Source organism: Phyllostomus hastatus, unplaced genomic scaffold (genome assembly GCF_019186645.2).
Source record: "Phyllostomus hastatus isolate PE091 unplaced genomic scaffold, TTU_PhHast_1.1 phas_contig_118, whole genome shotgun sequence".
NCBI lineage: Eukaryota > Metazoa > Chordata > Mammalia > Chiroptera > Phyllostomidae > Phyllostomus > Phyllostomus hastatus.
Window position 1 is genome coordinate 2497168 of NW_025333543.1, and position 24022 is coordinate 2521189.

At 36.7% G+C, this 24022-nt stretch overlaps 1 protein-coding gene across 3 annotated transcripts in view; it reads right to left on the reverse strand.

The window, feature by feature from the left end:
• Positions 1 to 3892: 3892 nt before the first annotated feature.
• The window catches only part of CPED1 (cadherin like and PC-esterase domain containing 1), a 273386-nt gene continuing 253256 nt past the window's right edge, over positions 3893 to 24022 (reverse strand). For 2 of the 3 annotated variants that reach the window (XM_045847151.1, XM_045847144.1), the window contains exons 22-23: positions 22912 to 23058; positions 3893 to 6122 (exon numbers count right to left, since the gene is read on the reverse strand). In XM_045847151.1, the coding sequence (XP_045703107.1) occupies positions 5904 to 6122; positions 22912 to 23058 (366 nt within the window). In that variant the 3' untranslated portion in view covers positions 3893 to 5903. Of the gene's footprint in view, positions 6123 to 18214; positions 18339 to 22911; positions 23059 to 24022 lie in introns of those variants that run through there. The other variant, XM_045847161.1, reaches the window with a different exon arrangement.

The window sequence follows — 24022 nt, forward strand, 5'->3', positions numbered from 1 at the left end:
TGGCATTAATTTTGCATAACTAATGTGAACATTGAAATGGGGATTTTTTAGAGACAAGTATGAACAGAAACCGGCTTTTCCCTAGAGGTTATGCACATGTGGTAGAAACTGATGACCCCAAATCTGTGGCATTCAATGACTGAACTTTTTTTAGGTTACAAAAGCATCGTTTCAATTTCTCCCTCTACTGTTCTTAATTCAGACCAAATTTTATCTTATAAGTAGAAGAAGTAGCTGCATATAATTTCATGCCCTGCCAATGACATAGGCACTGATTCTTAACAAAATGCTTATAAACTTTTTTATGATACTGTAAAACTAGAGAGCTCATGCCCATTAAAACACAAGCTTCATGTTACATGTAATTAAGGCAAGGAGGAGAACGTAAAAATGCAAGGTTTAAACTGTATCTTGTATTACATATTAAATGCACATAGAAAATACTACATAAGTTCCATTTCAAAAGCCAAGGTGAGGACAAGGATGAAAGGTCACCGTGGTTTAAATGATTCTATGCATGAAAAAAATTGAGATGGAAGGTTGGCTATTTCAAGTTCTCCTGAGGATATACTATTATTGGTATATTGATGATTAGAGGTCATTTTCTATTTTTCCTAATTATAAATAAGATGGTATCATTAAAGGCACATTCAGTTGCTATCTGGTTAATCTAAGTTATAATTTTGGTCCAATATAGTTTGAAAATTATTATTCATTTTATTTAAGAATGAGAGCCTCCAAAGTGACTTGTACATTGAAAAGAGGTTTGAAGAGACGTCCAAGATCTGTCAAAGGCAGCCGAAAAGGGTGCTCGGAATTGTTATCCATCCCAGAGCCCAGTAGAGGAGGAGGCTTTTTTCTGGAGTGAAAACCAATGCTGTGGCCCCAGTTTCAACCCTTCCCTGATTGTGATGGGCCTTGTGGACCAAACTGTGCCTCATTTACTTCAGGGTGGGCATTTTGTACCACTCTCTCACTGCCATGTGTTTACAGCCAAGGGATACCATGAATTCTGAATCCCAGATCTTCAGCTACTAATGTAAGCTCTACTGGAGCTTACATTCACTTCATATCTAAGTGAAGATTTGTGGATATATGACTGATTATGTGTTACAACATATGCCCATTTTATTTTAATATTCTTAAATTTTCTTTCTGTTATTCAGATTGTTGACTTAATTTAAACATCATATAATTATCGACCAAATAAAGTTATATTATAGACCATAAAGAAAATTAAACTGTTAACTTTGAGGCCATACACTGAACTTTCAAACTACGAATTTTGAACATTTTATTATGGAAAAGAAATGGGAATATAGTGAACAAAGTATATAAATAAATTCATAGCATCACCATTAGGCTTGGGCCAGCCCTCAAAGTAGCATCAGATTGATGTATTTCACCAGCCACTCATCAACTAAGAAGTCAGTGCGTAGCTGAGAGTCATGTTATATTTCTGAGGTCATGTTACTTCTGAATTCTAATGTACAAATAATCCACTATATTTACTTCACTTTTTAAAAATATCAAAGTATTTAAATGAATTTATATGAACTACTTTTTCATATAATAAAAATAATAATACAATGTTACACATAAATTTCCTAAGTAATTATTTTGGTTAGATATGTTAAATGACTCCTCACAATAAGCCAGTCAGCATAAATCAAATTCAAAACCTAATCTTCCTAAATATGATGACTGTAGAAATATAAATCCCTTTTTATGGTGCTTTCTCTAAAAGTGGCTATTTTAATTTTATTCTTATTATTACTTGGGTTTAATTATCTTCAATTATATTGCAAATAGGCTTATAAATTGCAAATATTCCTGATAGTTTTTAAAAGTTAGTTTTTTGAGTGTATATTGAGTGTGTTAAAGCATAGTGATCTGACATTCACTAGAGCCATCAAACAAATCCTTGATATTTCAATGAACAGAAAGAAAACAAAAGGAGCACCAGTTGGGGAGGATCACATGCACTATAGTGATGGTTTTTGCTAAGAACTCTTAGAAAAAAGAGTTCTGCAGTCCCCCTACACCAACTGAGTGAATCATAAAAGAAATGTGGAAGGTGATAATAGCAGTTTCCACAGTAATAAAAACATGATAAAATGTTCTTGGACAGTATGGAAACTTAGAAGCCTTGCCAAGTACAAAACCTAGTCTGTAGGCACTGGCGGCGTCTTACTGTATTTAGCAGGTCTTTGGGGTTTCCAACAACTCCTGCTCCATCCCCCTAAGTCAAAGTGATGTATCAAAATGTCTTAGTTTCTGGGAGCAATCAAAGTCATTTGAACTTTAAATGCATATTGAAAAAAACTACAGTAAGCATTTGCAGAGCAATTATTCCTTGACTCAGCCAAAATGATAGAATCTGCTGTCATATCATTTTGTGCTGCATACATACTTTTGAAGTTATCAAAATTATCAGCCCATATGAACTTACCCAAAGTTACATTGTTCTTTTTAAATACTTAATCCTGGCCACTAATTTTGATGACATTTTTTATTTGTTTCTGGTTATAAGAGGAAAATTCACAGAGGAAATTTTTAGATACTGATGCTTTGTTCCGTATTTGCTCTACTTAAGGAGCCCATAAGACAGGGGTGTCAAACTCGTTTTCACTTGGGGCCACATCAGCCTCGAGGTCGCCTTCAAAGGACCGAATGTAATTTTAGGACTGTATAAATGTAACTACTCAACAGTTCATTGAGAGTTCGACACTGCAGCTGGGTAGAAACAAGGTGTTGGGCGGGATAAAACAAGGTGGAGGGCCAGATTCGGCCTGCGGGCCTTGTGTTTGCCACCTGTGCCATAAGATAATATTTAATAAGACCCTATCCCTGATCATCTTGCCATGCTCTTAACCTTATTTTTACATTAGACTCCTGCTTCCCCCTCCCACCACCCCCTAATACCAAAGTATTACAGCTTTGAAATACCTCTTGTTGGGTTACATAGTTTTTGACCAGTTTTTGTATCCAGGAATCTTTCAGTGAAATGGAACTAAGAGGAGCAACCTTGATGCATAACAGTGTTAACAGTGTTATATTTTCCCCAATAAACATTACAGGAATGATTTCCATTTCAAAAATCAGTGATTTTTTCACCACTGTTTTCCAAGTAGGAATCATTGTTTTGCAGAGATGACTGCTAGGCATGGGCCAATGATCATGAGGAAGATTAAATAACCCAAGTGTAAATGCAACCAGCAAGCAGTAGTGGGCCCTTCTTTTTCCTCTGTCCCTCCAGGATCTTACTCGCTCACTTGGACGGCTGACAGTGGCACACCACACTGTTACACACACACACACACACACACACACACACACACACGCCCACAAGGTCAACAGTGATGCTTGGAAATACTTAGGCAGTTATTCTTGACTTTTAATATTATAAATGTTTTCTTTAGTTTAGTTCAGTTTAGATTGGATACTAATCAGTTTTACCAAAAATACACTTCTTTTAACTTTTATATCTAAAAATATATTAAAATGCCTACTCTTATTTTTTACACTCAATCATTAACTTGCTAAGCACATACAAATACACACCCATATACACACAACTATTTCCCCAAGGTAAAATACACTGTAGTGTTTTTTTTTCAATTAAGGAGTAACTAAAATGATTCTTAGCATTTCAGTGCTTTAGCGTAAAAAATGAAAAAGTTTATTACAGCACCATGTTCAAAAGCTTTGGTCACTGTTCAGCTGGGAGTTCATCTGATGAAAACTTAGAAAATATCAGGGTTAAAGTATAGTTATCTCATCAACCACACTCCAATATTTGAGCCTGCATGATAATCTCTGTACCAAGTGCTCAACATTTGCATGTTTGTACACCGACAGTAAGGAAATAAAAGGTGCTCTGAACACAGAGTATGACTAAGAAGACATTTATTAATACCATCACTACATTTATGTCTAAAATCCATCATTATTTCAGTGGTGAAGAGGTAAATGCCAGACAAATCTCAGATAATCACAATTAGGTTGACAGTAAATTGCAAGAAACATCCACTGACTATAACCCTATTACAGAGAACATAATACATTAAAACTCAGAGAAGCTGCATGAATTGGCAACATCTTACTTCATCAAAAAAAAAAATGAAAACCTAAAAACAATGCTTACATGTAGCTACAGGTATTAGGAAAAAACTCATTTTAAAAGTGAATTCAGTACCATTATTTTTAAAAATCTATCATCTATCAAATGAGAATATATATTGCTTATATTGTGATGTTTGTACTTAAATATAATTTAAAACAGTTATATATAAATTCATGTTACTTTCATATAAAAATATATGTATAAAAATAGAATATTTAAAGGAGGTGAATATTCATAGTAAGGAACTGGTTGATCAAAATAGTTTTATTTTTTATAAGGCAATAAAATTGAGGTATCTGTACATTTGGTAATTTCAGCCATGTGTTGAATTAACCCTCTCAGCTCTTTTTTCCCCAAAAATAAAAATAATCCCTTAAAAACCATTGTAACTGTGAGATGTTATCTCACAATGAAACATTTGTGAAATAAGGAAATTTACTGTTTTAAAATTAGAATATGGAAGGAAAAATTCTCAATACTAGAATCAGATGTGTTTTACATGTATGTAATTGTTTTAATAAAAGTAATTTATGCCTACTCTAAATTTGGATTAGATACATTTATTCAGGGAAATAAAAGTATAGTTACTAGTAACATAGGAGTATTTGTGGGTATATACAAATGCTTTGTGGAAATAAATGCCTGTGCACTTGAGAATGCCTAATCCTTTGTAAAATATTTACATAAAATGTAATTGTAATCTTACATTATATAGGGCTCTAATGGCAGCCAAATTTCTCTTAAACAATATCATCAATGAAACAAAGTATACATGAGGAGCTACACTTTGTTTCACACTTTAAAATTACATGTTTAATCAACTCAGACTGCAGTCACCCATCCAGCTTCAGGGACAGAATAGGAGGGAATGTTAATGAAAATGACAAAGAGTGCAAAGCTATACATACTGATGTTTTCATTATAATTATTACACTTCTTATCTCTTTCATAAAATCTATTAGAAGTCCTTTGTGGAGCATTCCTGTTTTTTCCTTTCAGTTATAAAATTTAAAAATCATAGGAAAAATTTGTTAAAATAAGCATTACATTCACAAAGCAGAAGCCATCATAAACACCACATTTTTCCCCTAGTAAAGGATACAGGTGCAATCCCTTCTTACAAGTGGAATGTAGTTACTTTTTTACCCTTTTCGATATTAATGTAGTGATAGAGAAAATAACACAATACTCAGAGCATTATCCTTTCTTCCACATAATTCAAGTGTCTGTATTTCTCTCTCTCTTTTTTAAGGGTTATTTCACTCTCATTCAAGAGAGTGGGAGTAAGGGAGAAAGGGAGAGAAACATTGATGGAGAAATAACAATTGGCTACCTCCTGCATGTACCCCAACTGAACCCCTAACCTGGACATGTGCCCTAACCGGAAATTGAATCAATGATCTTTCAGTTACAGGATGATGCTCCAAGCCAACTGAGCCCTGCTGGTCAGGTCAATGTTTCTCTTGATTATCACTATGCAACACCTAGCCCACAATGGTTCTTGTTCATATTATATCTCCAGTAACCTTTTTCTAGCTCTGTCCCCCACATAGATAACCAACTGATTTTAAGTGCACATCTTAACTTTACAAAGCTGTAAGAAAAAAGTGTCATTACCTTTATAGGAATGTGTGCATTGGTGTGTGTGTGTGTGCTGGTGTGCATGAGTGCATGCAGTGAATCTTAAATACACTTGATGCAGAGAATTTGGTTCTTAGGCGATCATCCAAGTGAGTGGTTTGTCTTCGAGTCCAAATTCAGTCCTCCTCCAGGGAGTCTACACAGTTCCTTTACTCACACACATCCTGCTGAGTAGGATTTCAGAGTAAACCTGATTGATTGGACCTCTGACATGATATGGTGATTGAACATTGGTTACAGCATCTCGTTGTTGCTGTAGTTTGCTTTGATTGCTGAAATATTTCCCCACAGTATGATTTCTTGATTGTTTTATTTTAATAAAGTGATTTTCTTTGGATAACTTTGATTTCACGACCTGCAAATCAAGAACAAAAGAAAATAGTGAGGCAGCATTAAGGGCATTTGAGCTGTGTGTAGAGTGTTGCAACTAACTTGCAAACTCAAGCATCATTTCAATCACACAGATGTTGCCCAAAGGGCATTATCATGACCAAGAACCAGAGTATCTTGTTTTTTTAGAAAAGGAAAAGATTTAGGTTAGAATTCTGCCACTTTTCTTACCTCAGGGCAGCTGTACCCAGTATAACTAAGGAAGAGTTGCAGGTGTTCCTCTACTGCACTGCTGTGTGTGTGTGTGTGTGTGTGTGTGTGTACATGTTCAAGCCAGATGCTATGGCATATAGGACGTGAACGTGCCTTTTGTGAATCACTGATGCAAACATGGTACTCTAAATCTGTCATGGCACCCTTTTAGAGAATGGCAACTCAAACTATTTTAGAGTAAAATTATTTTTCCATTGCACTCATAAGGTGACACTGCTATAGTTAGCAGTTTCGTTTCTCTGGGTGCCTAGCCAGTGATGGAACTGGGGGAGCAGCCTATGCCTTGTTAAGATAATAACCCTTTACTTGTCTGTACAGATGCAGATACAATATACAGGTGATGTGTCATGGAATTGTACACCTAAAACCTATATAATTTTATTAACTCATGTCACCCCAATAATTTTAATAAAAGTAGAATGTATTCGTTGTAACTTTCAGTCTTGACTTTTAAAAATTAATAAAATAAATGGACATTACTTCATAATCATAAAAACATTGAAGCTATTCTCATTTTTGAAGAAAAAATGTTAACAGCAATGTGTTTTAAAACCAATTATACTCTGCTAACTCCAAAGAAATGAATTGTTTTCCAGTAGCTATGGGAGGTTTTGCTTTTCATGATCAGTCCCTCAGAGGCCATGATTGTTGAGAAGTCCAGTGAAATCAGCGGTTTGTGGTAAGGAATCCCTATGGATCCTAATTTAGGGCTCAGTTTGCAGTTACCCACTGATTAATATTCCAGGTCCCAAGGCTGTAAGTTTCTCTTGTGTGCAGCTCCTCCTACCTCTGTTTGGTTGTACTATAGCTTTAAATATGATAGGCTGGGAGGTGCCCCGATGTTTTCCTAAGGTTTTGTCCATTTGGGGAGAGGTCTGTACTCAATGATAGCAAGATTAGTAAACATTTTAAAAGTTTATTTAAGGAAACACTTCAGCATAAATATTACATCCGACCCTGAGAAAATATTATTATAGTGTTCTGAAGCCAAAATAAGTTTACTTTTGTTTATATAATTTTATCTCACATTCTGGCTTTTGCAGTTGCCTGATGATCTGCATGCTAATTACCTGTAAGATTAAAAAAATAAGTGCATCCCAATGCAAAAGGTTATAGTACTTTAAGCATTATTTGAATGTTTTGTGTGATTTCAGGGCTGCGTTTAAAGTTGCATTACAAAGGCTGGATAATGCTAGTGTAGATGAATGAAACAACCTTCAGTGTGATTCATAAAAGAGACACACAAAAAATGCATGTTTCCAGTGCATCTGCTGAAGCAGATGCTTTCACTCAGGAGTAAAGTCAATATTTTGCCATATCATGATGGAAAGTTTGATAATGTACTTCTCTTTCTAAATCACTAAGCTGATCTCTGAGAATGAAACATGGGATGTCCCTTGGGTTCTGAGGGCCGGCCTCCTGCCACCTGCAGTGTCAGTGCTCCCTTTCCTAGTGGGCGCCTACACGCATGCCCGGGTTGGCATGGCAACTTAATGCAGTTGGTGTACTTTCAATACTGTTTTTCAGGAAATTATAAAAGATGATAAGTTTTCTAATTCTCTTGATAACTCAGTATCAAACTGGTACCGAATCCTGAAAGCTGACAAATGTACAGAAAAAGAATTATTTCCATTTTGATTTGTCAATATATAGATGTAAAACAATTCTCCCCAAATTCTGTTGTAAATTGAATCCAGGAAACTTTAAAAAAATCCAGCAGTATTCTATACTATGCCACTAGTACATACAATTTATTTCAGGAGTGCAAGTTTCAATGTTATAAAATGTTTAGTGGCATACTAAACATTTGTGGCTATACTATTTGTGGCTATACTATCATTTACATGAACACCCAAAATAATCTACTGAAAAATAATGAGATACTAAAATGTAATACTTAAAAATAATATATCTTTTCTATATTCTATTGATAATTCATAGGAAATATACAACATAAAATATCCCATTATATTATTGAAACAACATCATTAAGTCCAACAGTAATGCAGGTAAAGAATACATCAAAAGTCTAATGAGACATGAAAGAAAACATAAGCAAATAGAAAGACAAATCCTCCCAAACTAAATAAAGTGCAACTACAATGCTAATCACAGCAGGATTTGAAAGAAACTGAGCAAAAAAACTCTAAAATAACCAAGGCCATCTGTGAAAGAAAAACAGTAGTAATGAGGGGGACATTCAATACCAGACATTTATTCATCAATACAAATGGGATTAACCTCCAACAACCATTCACTGAGTTTGTTAGTTGTATAAGCCAAGTATGAGCAGAACTGAATACTGAGAGAGAAAGAATAGGAATGTTCACTCTGCAGATTAAAACACATTTAATGAACTGCTACTGGTCCCTAAAATGTTTATGAAGAAATATGGTAGTTTTAAATAAAGCCCAATGCAATGTAAGTCCAGTGACCATAAATGTTGGCAGTATAATAGTTTTAACTGCATGGGATTAAAATCAAGAGAGCATGTTTAAAATGGAGTTCTGTGCCAAACTGCTAGTAGAGTCTCCAATGGAGAAGGGGGTGAGAATTGGGAGATATATATAGTGTAAGGGTAGGAGTTTTTTAATTGTAAATACTAATTTTTTAATTTTTAGAGTTAGTAAGAATCCATGTAATCCTTTAATAATAGAGAAACAGTAGAAGAGAAGCCAAATAATGCCATGTCTTATAAAGTGAAAATTTAATTATATATTTTTTTCCATGTATTATCTACTTTTTAATCTCCAGAGGTCTCTGCGTTGAGAAACACAAGGAGTAATTCTGATATGGTCCCTACCCTCAAGGGGACTATATAAAGACACATGTCTAAGATACTTGAAGTAAGAACAAGAACAAAATGACTTCAAAGACATTGTCTGAGACCAGCTCCCAAGGTCAGGCACCATGTTGTTTCCATGTAATGAATAGTTCTGTAGGACTTTAAAAAGTCTTAGTGCTAATTTATGATAGGCATGATAATCTGCTCACAGGCTATGATTTCTTTGAACTTATTTGTAAAATTCAGTATCCAGCATTGGTGTCACACTATTATATCTGAATTTCAAAATATTACCTTATTTCACCTCCTTTTATGGATTCTAAAGTGGAAGAAAAAGAATAAGCTATAATTTTAAGGCTTGGAAATATTATACAAGTGAAAAATGTTTGATACCTGTACAATAAAGAGCTACTTGCTCCTTTCCTTTGATCTCATGTGTGGAAATGTGCCCACTTGGGTCCTTCCCAAAATGAGAGGACCATTTGGGATCATGAAAATCTAACTAAAGTGTCAACTGGAATGTGGCTTTCAAAGAGAGCTGTTAACAAAACAAATGTTAGTTTACCTCTGGTACGAAATAATAATAATAATAATAATAATAATAATAAAGCAAAAAATGAGCCATTAGAAAACATCAGTGAAAGATTTAGGCCTTGAACCAGAGACAAAAGACTGTAGATGTTTGTGTACAGTGGTCACCTCAATCAGAGACAAATCCTAATAGTCTGACACTTCCAAATGCCTCTTCAAATCTCAGTGCATATGATGCCACCACTGAGAAAGAGACATGTCTACCTAGAGCAATAAGGAACTACTACATATGATTAATCATACATGTATATGTGCTTTGGCAAATGTTTACATTACTTTAAATGACTGTTAAATGACATTTTCCCCCACTTTAATCCAAAGTAACCTCTTGTCTTTAAGTTTTTGTTGTTATTTTCCTATTGAATTTATTCTGTCAAATTATACTTAAAATTAGGAAGAGATAGTGAAGGGCAATTGTTCTCCAGAAAGTGTGATAAACTGTTGGATGAGCATTGTTTTATAATCACAAGTATGAGTGTAATCATAAAATTTTTCTCACAGCAATGTTCAAAGTTTAGATTGTTTCATAGAGAAATAAACTTTCAAGTGAAGATTACAGTGTTTCAAAACAATGATATATTTTAATATATTAGTTATAGAAACTTAGAGAATAGTAATTTTGGAGTTAGAATTACATTCTGTAAATATGAGATATTACAAGGTATGTAGATGGTCAAATTTTTCTATGACTCAGTATAACAAGAATTAAAATTCTGTGATTTGGCACATAGAAGTAACTTTTACATTTTCATAAGTTTCTTATACACTAAAAGATCTCACAGGTTATGATGGCAGACCTTTCCACATCTCCACATAAACAAGGACTTGAGGACACAGACATTTTATAAGGAAAACAAATAGCCACAATTCAACTTGACTTGCTTGGCACATGGCTATTACAAGACTTACGAAACAAATGAAAAACTGTCATAAAATACATACCAAAACTAACTTTGCAAGTTATACTGTTAAATGCATGTAACTTCAACACTCAAAACTGGTTTCACATAAATATTCATCAGGATGAGTGTATTACTATTTCAAGTAATTGCTGCACTGCAATAACTTTGAATTTTCAAAAAGCCAGTACAAACAAAGAAAGCTTGGTGAGTTGGAAAAGTGTCAGGCAGATTAGAAGCAAATACCTTTCCTAAAACTGATCTTGACCTGAATAACACCCAAAGAACTTCTGATGTGTTTCCAGAGCCACAGAACAAAATAGGAAACAATTTTCAGTGGTGCAAATGTTCCAAAATCTTCCTCGACTGGATTAGGGAAGGTGTTCTGACTACAAGCATGTTTCACAGTCATCAGTGGGATCTGAAGAAGACGGAGGGTAATGGCTTCCTAGGGTTGGAAAACAGGAGACTGACCAGGCAGAATGTGCTAATGCAGTCTTTCCAGATGAATGTACACAGTTGAAGTCCTTATTTGGTACAGTCGTCCTGCAGATGGGGCATTAATCTAAGATCCTGTCATAAACTTATAAGCACCTCAATAAGCAGTCTAAGAATTTACAAAAATGGAATAAAAATAATATGATGAACAATAGCTAGCAGTCAGTCCTTATAATTCATAATTCCATTTCAGGAAATCCTTCACTTTTTTAAGATAATAAAAATTTGTTCACTCCCCCAAATATTTAATTATGGCCACATGAAATAAGCTATGTTTTGACTGAAGGGAGTCCAACTTCTGAATGGGTCAAAGATGCTGAGGATTAGAGGGCAAGACTAAAGTTTTCTTTAGGAATGAAGTTTGTTTTTTTGTTGTTGTTCTTGGTGATTCCAGATCCGCAGTGTCTCAGTCCAAAACTCCAGCTCTTCTTGTTCTGGCAGCTGAGCCCTTTTAAATCCTGTCTCTAGACAGAGCTCAGTTCCCAGATCTGGGAACAAATTCTGCTCTGAGGTGGGAACGTGGGGAGGTTGATTATAAGGGGCTACCAACAAGCCAATTCAATATTAAACTCTTGGTTCTATCTTGTGCTCCTCTGCAGTTCCCCAGATACTAACTCACCCTCCTGTATTAAACTAAATTTCCTAAGTAGCTGAATATTCATATTACTGAATTCTCAATACTATTTGAATGACCTTCAATAGTCTGATCATAAGCTAATTTCCTACCCTGCTCAATTTATACATGCATCTTGGCTCTTGGAATCTATTTTGCTCCTAACTCACAGGTATTTGTTTCCATCCTATCTCTCTTAAATTTCAAATTTTTGTTTAAGAATAAGAAACTGAAATGTAACTTAGAAACAATTTGTGTGGACCCAGGTTTCCAACTGCTGGCTTCATTGTAGGAACATGCTCAGCACTACTCTGGCCCTTTTAAAGAAGACCTATGGGGACCTTCGACTTCTTGACAGAAGAACTCTCCATCCTCCTGTCCAGAGGAGTTTTGTGCCTGTCTGCCAGTCTTCTAGGAGTTTGGGAAGAAGTTTAGGGGTTTCACCTTTCATCTTTCCCGCTCTAGCCTCCGGATTAATTTGTCTTTGCTACTATAATTGTGTTTCTGAGTCCAGACTCTCTGCTGTTCAACTTTAAAAGAAATCATATATATGGATGTAGGTTCTTGACTGCAGGGGTGGGGGAAGGGTCTCAGGGCCCACCAGTTTTGTGTACAGACTTTTCAGCACATTTTTCTGACCTGTGCCTTAGCTCTGCCTTCCTCAGTGCTCGGCTCCTTGGGGTCACACCTCTACTTGCTGTTTTTCCTCTCAAGACCCTTTACATTATAACTTCCTTTGGAGGCTAGGGCAAACTTCCTAAAATGAACTTGGATTCTTATCTGTTTTGAGTTATTTCTTACTCTGTCTTTTTTGGGGGGAGTGGTAGTGAATAGCTTTATGCTTCTAAAGCCTTTTAAGTGGAGTTTCAAGTGGAAAAGAAGATAAATGCTTGCGGTCAATCTGCCACTTTTAATCTGTACTCCAGACATGATTTTAGACTTTACCCTTTACACTAGTTTCCCTCAAGTGTGTTTAGTGAGGTGTTAATAGTTATTAAAAAAAAGAAAAGTGGTTCTGTGGGCAAAAAAGTTTGGGAAAAATTGGATTGAACTAAGCTCAATAGTCTTTTTGCTGTAGAGCTTTTGGGATCATTTAATATACTAATATTATTTGAGAATCCTTAAAGTGGAGGCGTACACAGTATGTCCCAAACCACAGGTCCTGCTTTCACCAGGCTAGACCATTAAAACATAGAATAGGAAATGTACATCAAGACAGTTCAAAGTCCATCTTAGCTTGGCTCTTAAAGATTGGCAGTAAGCCCTCAGTTTATTGCAAAGAACATGAAATAGTGATGGGTCAGCATCTCTTCCATAAGCATACTGACATTCTAGCTTCTGTACTGCAGAGGCTGGGATGAATAGCTGCCTCATGGGGTCATAACACTCATTCAATATAGAGTGACTGACACTCTCTGTGTTCCTGCTCCATTTAATCATCTGCCTTAAAAGAGAGATCCTGATATAATTGGTGTTATCACCATCCAATACAGGATACTCCCTTTGGAGCAGGCTTTAAAACCAAACCATTGCAGAAAAGACTGGACTCCCTTAAGGTATGAATTCATTCTCACCAGGCACTCATCTCTAATGTAATCATCCTGGAAAAAAGACTAGGATTCAACTGCAGATGATGGAATGGACACTATTTTATACAAAAGGGGTACTGGAATAAGTCAGTAAAAGCTTCTGCAACTCCTCTAGTTAAAGAGCCATTAAAAGACTTTAAATAACAACACTGGATTTGAAGTATAGAAATATCCTGGTGGGGGTATGAAGGATGAATTCAAGAAAGTGAAAGTGAATGTTCCAGGAAGAAAATACTGCAACAATCTAGGGAAGAAGAGACCATCCAGCTCACCTTGTTCATTTATCAGCACCCTACTAACTATTTGTCAGTGTCCTTGACCTGATCCTCTCCCATGTAATCAGGGGCCTTATTCCAGCAGTCCTATTCCCTTCTGTATTTTTAATGTTTCCCTTAGTATTGATAATTCCCCCTCTGCCCATAAACTGCCCCAGACCATTTTCTGTTCTAAATTCAAGGTCTTTCCCTACTTCTTACTTTTACTAATTGAAAGGCTTTACCAGCCCCCTTTTCTCACTTTTTATACCTCTTCAATCTATTGTCTAATTTATGGCCACAATATTTTACTGAATTAAACTATTCTTTTTTAAAAAATAGATTTTATTTATTTATTCTTAGAGAGAGGGGAAGGGAGGGAGAAAGGGAGTGAAACATCATGTGTGGTTGCCTCTTACGTGCTCCCTACTCGGGACCTGGCCTGCAACCCAGGCAGGTGCCCTGACTGGGAATCGAACTGACGACCTTTTGGTTTGCAGGCCATCACTCAAGCTACTGAGCCAGGGCCCCAAACTACTCTTATTGTGATCAGAAAGGACCTTCTCAATGCTAAAATCAATGATTATTTAAAAATCCCATCTTAATAGATCTATTACATTTGACAATATTACCCCTGTTTCGATCTCTTCTTGTAAATTTTCACTTTTTGGCTTTCTGGGGCACCACACTCTATCAGAGTTATCTTCTAACAGTTTATTGTCTATATTCAAATGCTCTCATTTCCCCAAACTGCTTACATGTCAGTATTTCCAAGAGTTCCTTCCTTAGCTCTTCTTCTTCTACTCACTTTCTCTAGATGATCTATTTTTATGGTTTAAACTATTATCTATTTTCTGATTACTTCCAACTTTTTAGCTCCAGCCCCACCCTGTCTCTTGTATCTCCAACTGTGTGTGATAGATCTCCACCTGGATGTCCTACAGGCATCTCAAACACAACATGTTCAAAACTGCATTCATCATCTTTCCCCTAAGCTGGCACCTTCTCAGTTATTCTGTCTCAATTGCCCGTTGAGCTCTCTAATCCATCACTCAAGTAGGGAATTGTCTTTGATTCTTCCTACTCCCTCATGCCACAGATAAGACCTAGGGCTTGTATTTGTCTGTTTCTCCCTTTTATTTGCCTACCCTGTCCTGGTTTGAGTGAGCCTTCATCACCTCTCACCTGACTTTTGAAAGTCTCTTAACTTCTCTCCCTGATTTAATCCTCTTCAAATCTTCCCTCTTCACTGTTATCATATTTACCTAATTGAAACAAAGATGTGACCATCTCAAGTCTCTCTAAAACCTTTCATTGGCTCTTTATCACCTATGGGATAAAGTCCAATCTCTTACCATGATCTGAACCTAGCTTGCTTTTCCCAATGCCCTTTTATGATTGTTCTACAATATACAGAATTACTTGTGATTCCCTGAGAATGTCAGGTTATTTCAGAGCAACTTTGGTTCATACTGTCCCGTAGGATTGGAATGGTCTTCCTTTGCCAACAACTTTTTACCTTGGCCTTCTTTCACCATCACCCTATTACCTTTACTAGGGTCTACTCATTCTTTAACCATCAACTTGGAAAGTTTTCAAGAGTTTCACTCAGTCCACAGATTGGGTTAGGTACTCCCTCTTGGTGCTTTTACAATATCCTATTTATATGTCTAACTTGCCATTTGCCACATTGTATAATAATATGGGTTTTTATAGTTGACCCTCCTACTATGGTATCTCAAAGGAACAGAGTATGTCTCATTTATTTTTGCATCACTACTGTTTAGGTCAAGAACTGAACTCAGAAAACAAGCATGGCATGACTAAGCAAAGGGAAAAACAAGGTGGAGGTAATTGGAACAAAGTATAGGAAAAAAACTTCAGAGAAATTTAGGAGATAAAAATGTCCTGGTAGCAAGCTGCTTGGAGGTTGTAAGGAGGCTGGAGAAAGATAAGGAGGAGCAAAGGATGACTCTAGTTTGTATGTGATAGCTCAACAGAGTAAATTTGGGAATACCAGAGAAGAAGAAAGTTTAGAGGAAAAATTCATTCTTTCTTTGGGGACAGGATCAGCTGAGATGCTTATGGGAATTGTGCAAAATATCCTCCTGGCTCATTTTATATCAGTTAACACAATGCTTACACAAGCACTCAAAAACTGATGAATTAACTTGCCATTGTGAATTTATTAAAAATAGCCATGCTGATAGTTAAATTCTGGGATATAAGCTAACACTATTGGGATCAATTGTTCTTTTTTCTCTAAAAGTCATTATTTCAGTTTTTTAGATAGATAAACTAGAAAGGTTTTTTTTTTCATTATGTTCATGATAAACTTTTAAAGTCTGAAGGAGAAAGAGAAAAACTTTAGGCCTGTAATACAGAAAGAAAATATTTCTAGGCCAGATAAACTTTTGTTTATTTAATTAAGATTAAATAATGAGTAATAGAGGGGAAAATGAGGACAACTGTAATTGAACAACAATAAAAAGTAAATAAATAAAATAAATATGATAGAATTGGGTTGGACCCCAACCTTGAAAAAAATGAAAAGGGATTAAATAATGTGTATATAGTAAAGATAAATAATAATGGAAAATCATCTCTGATAAAGAACTGAAAATCTCTTTTCTCCATGGTGCCAGAATCATAGGAACCTGCTGCTTGTAGAGCATGGTGGTGATGCCAGAGGGGTCTTCTTTTAGGGTGTCTTTTGTGTGTATGTGAGCCAAAAGCTGTAGTTACATCTGCCAGAAAACAGAGATATCATATAAGGTTTGTACAAATGATTAGCCCAGTGATTTTCAATTGGTGTGCCGCAAGAATTTTTAAAACATGCAATCCACTGAACTCTTTTCCCTTAGACTATCAAATAAAAATAACAGTAGTAGCCAACACAACAAGAGCCATCTGGTATGAATAAATCACAATTATACTATTTTTTTGGTCAGATTGGTAAAAAAGATATTTTTTGGTGTGCTGCAGAATTTTAGTAATTAATTTATGTGGGCTATGCAATGAAAATGGTAGACAATCCCTGGATTAGACTAATTAATAATCACAGAGTAATTGCTTGTGGATTTGCCCTTTCTGCAGCTAGGTTTGGGCTGATAATATTTTTCATCCTTTCCAGGTTTTAGCTTGTTGACAGTACATGTTTGCCACATAACTAAAGGCATCATCCAAACACCACTCTTGGGCAAGAGCTACCTGGATCCTATGTGTTGTCCTACATAAACACTGAGAAAACAAAATTCTATCTCTACCCATGAAGAGATACACCTGCTTTTCTAATCAGTGTGGTCATTTTAGTCAAAACTGATGCACACCAGTTGGAAAATTATTTATAAATTTGTGGTGGCAATGTATTCTTTCTTGGTGCCTTTCCATGAGAGAGACATCCCAAGCCCTTCATTTTCACCTGTGGCAACTAGAGACCACTGGAGCAGACTTGTTATGTCTGTGGCCGAATTCTCACCACAAATCAAAGAGGACACATCAAGATCTTACTGTAATGATTATACCAGTCCTTCTCAGGTGTCTGTGAATCTGTTGTGGAGATGGTGTAATTGAACACCAGAAGATGCAAGGCTCCCAAATCCAAATTCTTAGGGCTCTAATAGTGCTGATTTTAATTCTTGCAATCACTGTATGATAAATTCCTTTGCCAGCTCATAAGATGAGCACACAGGGGAAAAATGGTTATTATTTCTACCTTTTGCTTGAGACTGATCATCTACTTTTCCTGGCTTGCTACATTTATCATAAAACCACTCTTTTCAAGAAGCTTTAGCTTTACTTGATTGTTTACAAGCTAACAGTGATTTAAGATGTTGGGTGATGATTTAGAAAGATTATAAAACATCTGTGTCAGCAGTAGAAACTTCCTGAAGTACAAGTGGTACAAATTGTTCAAAAGTTAAGCAACAATTATGCCTAAGTGATGAATAAGTTTTGAGATTTTGTGATGAAGGAAGTCAGTTGAGAAATATGATCTTATCAGCTCCGTGTGGTAACTAGAAAGGCAAATGCTCTTTGAAATATGTTGACTCAAACATGAAAACTTCAAAATGGAAAACACTGCTTTAGAATCAATTGAGATAATTCGGAGCATACCTATATAGCTTGCCTTCCACATAGCACACATTAAAAATAGGGTTTAAGAGCCCTGGCCAGTGTGGTTCAGTTGACAGGAGCATCGTCCTATAAACTGGAAGGTTGTGGGCTCAATTCCAGGTCCGGGCATATGCCTGGGTTGTGGGTTTGGTCTCCCGTCAGGGTGAGTGCGAGAGGCAACTGATCAATGTTTCTCTCTCACATGGAAGTTTCTCTCCTTCTTTCTCTCCCTCCTTTACCATCTCTCTAAAATCAATGAATAAACATGTCCTCAGGTGAGGATTAAAAAAAGTAGAGTTTAAGAAAAAGTAATTTGTATCCAATATTTCCACACAAAAATTGTAAAATTAAGTAAGTGAAATAGTGTTACCTGACATGCTTAAATCATTATTATACAATTAACAATAGTTTTTATTATTAATAATTACAGTCCAATTTTCTAGTTCTGGTGGTTCAAAAAGTCTTTTTTTGTAGTTCTCAAATTCCATAACTATTAGTGTCAACTGGCTGTTGCTGTGGCAGGAGGTAGGTGTAATGGAATCATGTGGGAAGGGCATCTTCTGTTTTTAATTGCAGCCATGCTGGCAATCATTGGGGGACTTCTTTTTTAGACTTCCAGAGCACTAAAGAGAAAAAGAAAAACAGATACCCTCCTCTCAAATACTAATTGAAGACATTTTATGAAAAATAAATAAATAAATCTCTCCTAAAAGAGACCAAAAAGCCAATCTGTATGTCATCTTTCTTTCCTTTTTTTAAAGAATGTTTTTAAAGATTTTATTTATTTATTTTTAGAGAGAGGGGAAGGGAGGGAGAAGGCAAGGGACAGAACCATCAATGTGTGGTTGCCTCTTGCGCACCCCCTACTGGGGATGACCTGGCCTGCAACCAAGGTATGTGCCTTAGACTGGGAATCAAACCAGTGACCCTTTGGTTTGCAGGCCAGTGCTCAAGCCACTGAGCCACACAAGCCAGGGTTGTATGTCATCTTTCAAAGTCCCCATTTTCTGTGAGTTTGGCTACTTTTGGTTTGTTTTTGTGGTCAACTCATATTGGGCTGACTCAGTTGCAAGTTCATTGTTTTTCCCTCTTCCAGGCTACCTTCTCTTGTGTTTCTAAGTCTTGAATCTTTGCAAATAGGATAGGCACCCAAAAGGTGTTATGTTTTCTTGGCAGAAATAAGTAGACACACAGTATGCTGTACCTTAAAATCTATTCTGCAACAACATGGCCAAGCTCCACGTTCTAGATTAAAACTTAAAAATGATTTCTACTGTGGGTGCAAACATTCACTGCTGTGTGATACAGATCCATTTGTCATATAAAAATGTAACATGAATGCATTAGTAGAACATACAGAAGAACCAATGCAGTGTCAATAACTTTTGGATATTCATAAAAATCTGAGGGCCAGGATAAATTGCAGCAGGCATCTTAAGGCTGAAAAATAAGACCAGAAGAAACTTTTAGTTGTCATCTCACTAGTTAACCCAGTAATGATAGCTTCCTGGTTTACAAAGGAGGCCAAGCAAGAACAAATGAGTGAATCAACATCTGACAGGATGATCAAATGAGACACTCTCCTTCACAGTTTCAGCAAACTCCTGACACCCAGAGAAAACAGCAGTAGCCAAGTAACTTCATATTCCAAAGCAATGTCTGGACAATATATGCAAAACATGTAAAAATATGGAAAGCATCCAATTTTGCAAATCCTCGTTTCATGAAAACAATTGGAAAGTGAATATGAAGTAAGAGAATTTCTATGTAAGAAGTTTTCCAAATGCTTTGCGGTCTCTCTTCCTTTTGGGCAGCTGCTTCACCGTTGCTTTAAGTTAAGTGAGAAGAGTCTTTCAGTGACCAACTGAAGATGGACTTGTGTTATCTGGAGCTTGGCGAGTGATAGAACTGGTATAAGACAGTGGAAGCTCAGCTTTATTGTGGCAGAGAAAGTGAGAGAGTGAGAGTTAGAGCCAGAGCAAGAAAGAGAGAAAAAGAGGGCTGCACTGGGGGCTGACTGTGTTTCCAGCAACAGCTGAGCAAGGATGCATGGGTGTTTCTTGTAGACCAAATGTTGGCAATTGAGGATAGCAAGCCTAGTGCCATTCTGAATATTTTCCAAGAGGATTTCTGGATGAACAACATGACTCCCCAAAAAGAAGGATGGACAATTAGAATTCAAAGAGCCAAGGAAGGAATGCAGGGATGAATGGTATTGCCTCTGTGGAGGAAACTGTTTTCATAGGACCCCAGTGGGAGGTGCCTTCAAAGAAATTCACAAAAGCACCCTAAAAAGAAGAAATTAGCATGTTATAATTGGAGCATCAATCATTATGCTTATGCAGTCAAGTAAGACTTTTGTTGCCCTAATACATCCTCACAGAGAAGAAGGGATAAGAGAAAAAAAGTAGAAAAGCAAGGTGAAGAAATAGAAAAGAAGCCCCTTGCTTCCTCTCTCCTACTTCAGGCTTTCCAGACAGAGGTAGGTCTGAGCTGGGAGAAGGAAATAACTTTATGTGCTATAAACACAGGCCTGCACAGTTTTAGTACTGAAATTATATTCTTCTGCTGCCTGAAAATGATTGGAGACCTTTAATTATCTTAAAGTGCTTTTTAAGTTATGGGATTTACCAAGATTTTATTCAAATAGTGGAGAGAAGTTAATCCACAGAGAGGTTTGAAAGGACAAGAGGGGAAAGGATAAAATTATTTTATTACCTTATCAGCGAAGCCTATTAAATTAGTGATTACAGATAAAATCATTTTTTTCCAGCCAAGATGGAGGTGTAGGTAGATACACTTTGCCTCCTTGCACAAGCAAAAGAAGGACAACAACAAATTTAAAAACAAAAAAACAACCAAAACTGACATGGAACTGTCAAAATAGTCAAAACAAAATCAAACTGTATGGAAGTCTGACAACCAAGGAGTTAAAGAAGAAATATTCATCCATATGACAAGGTGGGGCAGAGATGGGCAGCTGGAGCTAGAGGACCCAGGCAGGCAAGGCAGCTGCTGGTAGACCGGGTGAGGCAGAGGCTGGTGGTGCAGGTGGTCCTACATTTGAGTGCAGATAAACCGGGAGGAACAACTGGGGAGTGGGGCAACTCAGGGTTTCAGCACAGGGAAATAAAGTCTCAAAACCTCTGACTGAAAAAACCTGTGAGGTTTGAGTTAGCAGGAGAAACTCCCAGCTTCACGGGAGAATTCACTGGAGAGACCCACAGGGTCCTAGAATGTACACAAATCCACCCAACCTGGAATCAGCACCAGAAGGACCCACTTTGCTTGTGGGTGGTGGAGGAAGGGACTGAAAGCCACCTGGGAGCTGAGCAAGTGGCATTGTTCCCTCTCAGACCCCTCCTCCACATACAGCACCACAATGCAGCCAAGTGAATACAGCCTTGCCCTGGTGAATACCTAAGGTTCCACCCCTTACTATGCCACAGGCGTGCAGAGACAAAGAAAAAAAAGCCCAGATGAAAGAACAGATCAAAGCTCCAGAAAAAATACAACTAAGTGATGAAGAGATAGCCAACCTATCAGATGCACAGTTCAAAACACTGGTAATCAGAATACTCACAGAACTGGTTGAGTATGGTCACAAAATAGAGGTAAAGGTGAGGGCTACGAAAAATGAAATAAAGGAAAATGTACAGGGAAGCAACAGTGACAGGAAAGAAACTGATGCAAGTCAACAGTTTGGACCACAAGGAAGAAATAAACATTCAACCAGAACAGAATGAAGAAACAAGAATTCAAAAAAATGAGGAGAAGCTTAGGAACCTCCCAGACAACTTTAAATGTTCCAACATCCAAATTATAGGGGTGCCAGAAGGAGAAGAGGAAGAACAAAAAACTGAAAACTTGTTTGAAAAAATAATGGAGAACTTCCCTAATTTGGCAAAGGAAATAGACTTTCAGGAAGTCCAGGAGGCTCAGAGAGTTCCAAAGAAGTTGGACCCAAGGAAGCACACACAGGGGCACATCATAATTACATTACTCAAGATTAAAGAGAAGGAGAAAATTTTAAAAGCAGCAAGAGAAAAGGAGACAGTTCCCTACAAAGGAGTTCCCATAAGACTATCAGCTGATTTCTCAAAAGAAACCTTACAGGCAAGAAGGGGCTGGAAAGAAGTATTCCAAGTCATGAAAGGCAATGACCTATATCTGAGATTGCTCTATGCAGCAAAGCTATCATTTAGAATGGAAGGGCAGATAAAGCACTTCCCAGATAAGGTCAAGTTAAAGGAGTTTATTATCACCAAACCCTTATTATATGAAATGTTAAAGGGACTTATTTAAGAAAACAAAGATAAAAAATATAAACAGTAAAATAACAAAAAACTTATAATTATGAACAACTGAACCTAAAAAAACAGAAACAAAGATAAACTAAGCAAACAACTAGAACAGGAACAGAATCACAGAAATAGAGATCCCATGGAGGATTATCAGCAGTGGAGGTGGAGGGGGAGAGAGGGGGAAAAGGTGCAGAGAATAAGTAGCATAAATGGTAGGTAGAAAATAGAGAGGGGGCAGTTAAGAATAGTATGGAAAGTGTAGAAGCCAAAGAACTTACATGTACTACTCATGGACATGAACTTAAGGCGGGGGGAATGCATGTGGGAGGGAATGTGCAGGGTGGAAGGGAATAAAGGGGGGTGAATGGGACAACTGTAATAGCATAATCAATAAAATATATTTAAAAAAGAAAAAACAAATAAAATCATTTTCACTGCTGAGGGGGAAAGTTACTCAAAAGACAGGCCCTCTGGTTATGCATTGACTAAACCAAAGGAGGAAGGTCATTCATAGTTTGGCATATCAATAGTTTGGTTATTCAAGCTGCCTGCACTAAAGACATCTGCCACTTTGGGCACAATTTCTCATGGGAAGGCTTGGTGTCTATTAGACAAGACAAGTGCTCTCCAGGATCCCATGCTCTTGCTTGAATTGACAAGTGATACTGGTTTTTAAGTGTCTCCATAAATATTATTATTTTTTTGAAACACCTCATTTTGTTATCTTGAATTGTGATTACTACATGCTTCGGCTGAGTGATGACGAACACATTATTTAATTTCCTCCTGACCTAGCTTTTTAATGCAAAATAAGACTGACAATGCAATTAAAAATACAATGAACAATTTAAAAAATCAAAAGCTACAAAAATTAGAAATCCAGAATAAATACCTCATGGAAATGGCATCCACAGTTCCCCTGCAAAAACTCTTTGTATCGCCCCATTGTTATAGTGAATGTGTCGACCACTTCATAGCCATATTTTTTTGCAGTATCCAGAATAATCAAGTTTTCTTTCCATAAGTTCTGAACTTCACTCTGTATTGCAAAGCAAAAGAATGAGAATTTTTATTAAGAACATTGTTTGTGATTTAATAAATTAAGTAGAAATTGTATAAATAGCATATTTTTTACCAATTGGTCTTATTTTGAGACAAAGAATTAATTTCACATAAATTTCTTAAATAAATACATGTTCTAATTTTTTAATTCAAAATATAAATGTAAACATCTGTGTATATATAAAACAGCAACACATAAATATCTACAGTGATATACAGTTTGGAAGTTTCCTTCCTATAAAGAGTAGTTAGCTTTATTGTCCACAAAGGTCCAAGAAAATATCTAAAATTCTCAATTTAAAAACTAAAGTTTAAAAATCACAAATGTTATGTCCATTTATTTAGATTTTTATTCAGGGAGTCATCTGAATATTAATTAGCATTTGTTTTGAGCTGAGTGACAGGAATAGAAGAATAAACAAATCATGGCCCCTGCTCTTAAGATATTACATTCCAATAGAAGAAACAGCTACGTATACATTCACTATGTTTTTCATTACGGGCAAATATACCGGGCTCTGGATAGCAAAGAAAAGGAAATAGCTCTGCCAGGCGCAAGGGGACAGCTGGACAGTGAGGATTCAAGAGGTGGCTCCAGTACCCAGACAGGTTTGCCAGTGGGATGGGGGTGGGGAAGGAGAGCAGGGGATCATGCTTTGGGGAGGGAGCAGCAGAATTGAATGACAGCTCCAGCTGCTGCTTCTCTGGATCATATTCCTCCCCCCTTCCCCAACCATGTCCAAGGCAATGATCACACTCCATGAAAGTCCTAGTTCATCCACTGTCAAGAAGAGGAACTCCTTCTCTACTCTAGCTCCAGGATCTGCTTGGCCAAGGTTTTCTCAGACTGACTTGCTGTCTGAGGCTCTTCCTGTGTAATTCATCCTTCTCCCACACACTTCATATGAGATACATCACAGCAAAACACAGGTTCCAATACA